The 3,821-nt window shown below is 35.5% G+C and overlaps 1 protein-coding gene across 2 annotated transcripts in view; it reads right to left on the bottom strand.

Moving 5' to 3' along the window:
• Positions 1-1,289: 1,289 nt before the first annotated feature.
• Positions 1,290-3,821, bottom strand: part of LOC112521443 (pentatricopeptide repeat-containing protein At2g22410, mitochondrial) — a 3,531-nt gene continuing 999 nt past the window's right edge. The window contains exon 2 of one of the 2 annotated variants that reach the window (XM_025130305.1): positions 1,290-3,559. In XM_025130305.1, the coding sequence (XP_024986073.1) occupies positions 1,396-3,426 (2,031 nt within the window). In that variant the 5' untranslated portion in view covers positions 3,427-3,559 and the 3' untranslated portion in view covers positions 1,290-1,395. The remainder of the gene's footprint in view (positions 3,560-3,821) is intronic. The other variant, XM_025130306.1, reaches the window with a different exon arrangement.

Genomic DNA, 3,821 nt, shown 5'->3' with positions numbered 1-3,821 from the left:
AATATGTATTTATATAATAATTATGAGCAATCAAATCCATCAATTATTCTCTTAGCTTATCATAATAAATAATATGTTTGTTTGATTGGTAATTTAATCACAGTTAATGTTATTATGTACGTCATATACAGATAAAAACATTCAATAATCTCGTAAATGTTTGGAACACGTGTCATGTTCTCATTTGTTTCCCGCTTCATAACAGAAGTTAGGTTTGCAACTGAACATGCACCTACAATTATGGTAAACAATAAGTAGAAGTTTGATCATTTGAGAACTCCATAAATTGTGATAATCATGAGAACGTTTATCTTAAGGTATTGTTTCATATGATTTTTTTATCATCTAAAACTAACATTTAATATATGGATAAACATATATTTGTATCATGCTGTGTTTTGTTTCATTTGTATGTGATTCACAATATGAAACTTTTCTACATGTAACTTTTATTTTACAAATAAGCTAAAAAAGTTTAAATTAGAAAAAACATATTGTGAAAGGAATATATGTTAATCAGTATTCTAAATCTTAATCTTAGATGAAAAAAGTCATATGAAATATCAATGATACACTAGTTCTCAAGATTATCATAATTTTATGAGCTTTTAAAAGAATGTTTTGTAATAAATGAATATGTAATTGATACATGTTTTAATTTAGATATTTAATTGAAATTAAAAATAAAATAAAAAAAGGAAGCAAAGATTGGAAGGGAAGATAAGGGTGAAAGGAAAAAGGTGGGACATGGCACATGAAAAGAGAACAAAACCTAACGTGAAAGGGAAGAAAACAAGTGGAATCTCCTTCCCTTTTATACTAATCCTTCCTTTCCATCCAAAAATATAACAAAACAAATTAAGAATTTGGATCATACGAGACTAACTTGTTTTTATGAGACTCATGATACCACCTTTTTACATTTGAAACTTCACAGCAAAATGATGTGAATGTGACTTCTTTTAACCTTCACAGTGTTTTTGCTGTGAATGTTCAATTTTTTTTTAACCTTCACAGTGTTTTTGCTGTGAAGTTTCAAATGTAAAAATATGGTCTTACGGTTCTCACGAAAACAGGTTGGTCTCACGTGAACCCAACCCACCAAATTAAACCATATATTTCATTTCGATTTTGCCATTTTTATTCCATTTCAGTACGTGCATTTAGTGAAATAAACAACAAGGACCATTTTTTTAACACGTGAAGTCATTAGGTCTCGAGATGGGTTTTAAGCTTCTTCTTTTTATGGTTATAAAAAACAGATGCAAACACCAAGAAGACCAAACAAATGACGAAGATCTTCAATATGGTTTTCTTTGTATAAACGAAGTCTTTTCAAACCAACCCAATATGTCCCACCCAAAGTGGTTTGATATGACGTATGTAACCTGACATTTACCCTAAAGAGTAGTAAAATGAACTGATATCTACATCTTCAGAACCTTCAAGTTGATTTGTTAGATGAACCAAGCATTCAATTATTCTTTGATGTTGAGGGTGTGATTTGTCTCTAATAATGAACTCATAAACATTTCCATCAACCTCAATTGAACTGCAACCAGGAGTTTTGTCTACTCCTCTTTCCTTCATCAACTTCCTCACCTCCATAGACTTCCCAAACATCTTTGCTTCCCAATACATACTGGCTAATAGAACATAGATACCACCATCACTAGGATCCAATTCAAGAAGTTTCAAAGCTGCTCGTTCGCCCATCTCAACGTTCCCATGAATTCTACAACCGAAAAACAATGCTCCCCAGACACCATCATCTGCTTCGATTGGCATGTTCTTGATGAGCTCTTCGGCCTCTTCCAGTAACCCAGCCCTGCCCAGAAGGTCTACCATACAACAATAGTGTTTAGGTTTGGGAAAAATGTTGAATTTGGACCTCATTTGAGAGAAAATATTGCGACCCTCGTCTACCAAACCACCATGACAACAAGCAGATAGGACACCTAGAAATGTGACATCATCTGGGGTTAGACCGATCTTGATCATCTCCCAGAAATGCGATATGGCATCATGAGCATTGCCATGGTTGGCAAGACCAACTATTATGGCTGTCCAGGTTAAGGAATTTCGGATAGGGATTTCATCGAACACTTGGAGTGCCTTTGATATGTTACCACATTTGGCATACACGTCAACTAATGCGGTACCCAAAGCAACATTTATTGAAAGATTGTGTTTTGTTATGTAATGATGAATCCAAATTCCAAGATCGAGTGCTCCAAGTTGCGAGCATGCAGACAAGCAATAAACCATGGTCACCCCATCAGGTTTAATCTTCATAGCTTGCATTTCATGGAACACAGCCAATGCATCTTTAAAACGTCTGGCATGAATGTAACCACCAATCATGGCATTACATGGAACCACATCTTTTTCAGGCATTTCATCAAACAGTTTCTTTGCATCATCCACACAGCCGTGTTTACCATAACCAACGATCATGGTGGTCCAAGACACGATTGTTTTCTTAGCCATCTTGTCGAATAAGCTCTCTGCGGCGTCCATATTCCCACACTTTACATACATGTCCATTAAGGCATTACTAAGTGGAACCGTCATTTTTATTCGATTTTCTTCAACATATCGATGGAATTTCATCCCAAGATTCAAGTTTTCCAGCTGAGCACAAGAAGATATCATCCCTATCATGGTAACTTCATCTGGCTTAATCCCCTCCTGCTCCATCTGCCCGTACAATCTCAAGGTCTCCCATGGCCTCCCACTCCTAACATATCCATTAATAATTGAATTCCAAGACACCAAATCTCGCAGACAACTTTCATCGAACACTTTGTGTGCCTCGTCTAATTCTCCACATGACACAAAAACATGGATAACGGCATTGTTCACATACACATCAGATTCGAAACCCAAATGAATAACATGTGCAATAACCCCCAAACCCACCCGAACCAAAGACAATTTTGCACAACACTTGAGCAACAAGGGGTATGTATAATTATCTGGTCGTAACCCTTTGCTCCTTCTCAACATCTCCCTATACAAAAGAAAACTTTCTTTGGGGTTTTCGCTCTCGCTGTAACCCCTAATTGTTACATTCCATGAGAACACCGTTGGGTTCTGTAAATTGTTCAATATTCTTTTACAATAATCAAGATTTCTTGATTCTGAAATGGCACAAAAGGCAACTAATCGACTTGCAGCTAATCCATCTGAGATTAATCCCGTTATGATCATTTGCGTCTGGAGTTGTTTCATTTGAGTCATTGATCTGCATTTTTCTAGTAGACATAACAATGGGTTCGAGAGGATGAAAGAGTGAGTCGTGTTCCAGTTGGTGGGTTGCTCTTTATAAGGTAGGAGAGATCGAGTCTGGAAAGAGAAACCAAGGATGAAATTTGGGTAGGGTTTACGAGTACAATTAAGAGATCTCAAGATGAAGATGACCATCACAAATCATATAAGTTGCAGTTTTTGTATCGTAAGATTTTGCAAATTTGAAGGACGAATGCCCCATCATAACTCAAGGCTACTTTCTGCTACTTAAAAATATGGGTTCCAGTGATTTCAATGTAACCCATCCCTGCATAAAAAATCAAACACTTCTATTTCATATCGCAAAAGATAGAATGCTTTATATTTTAATATTCATTTGTTTTGTTTAATATGTTTATTAACAATTATTCTGCGAATTAATAACATGAAATAGCAACAGGGGTGATTGAGCCTAAAAACAACATATCATGATTTCGAGGTTGGCAATAGCTTTTAAAAATATATGTTCTCTGTCAAATACTTATCGGTAGACAATAGCTATTAAAAAAGAGTTGGAATGCAAGTGTGAG

This window comes from Cynara cardunculus, assembly GCF_001531365.2.
Source record: "Cynara cardunculus var. scolymus isolate 2C chromosome LG 11, CcrdV1, whole genome shotgun sequence".
Taxonomy (NCBI): domain Eukaryota; kingdom Viridiplantae; phylum Streptophyta; class Magnoliopsida; order Asterales; family Asteraceae; genus Cynara; species Cynara cardunculus.
The sequence above is the reverse complement of the archived record's forward strand: the minus strand, read 5'-3'. Positions and strand labels throughout refer to the sequence as shown.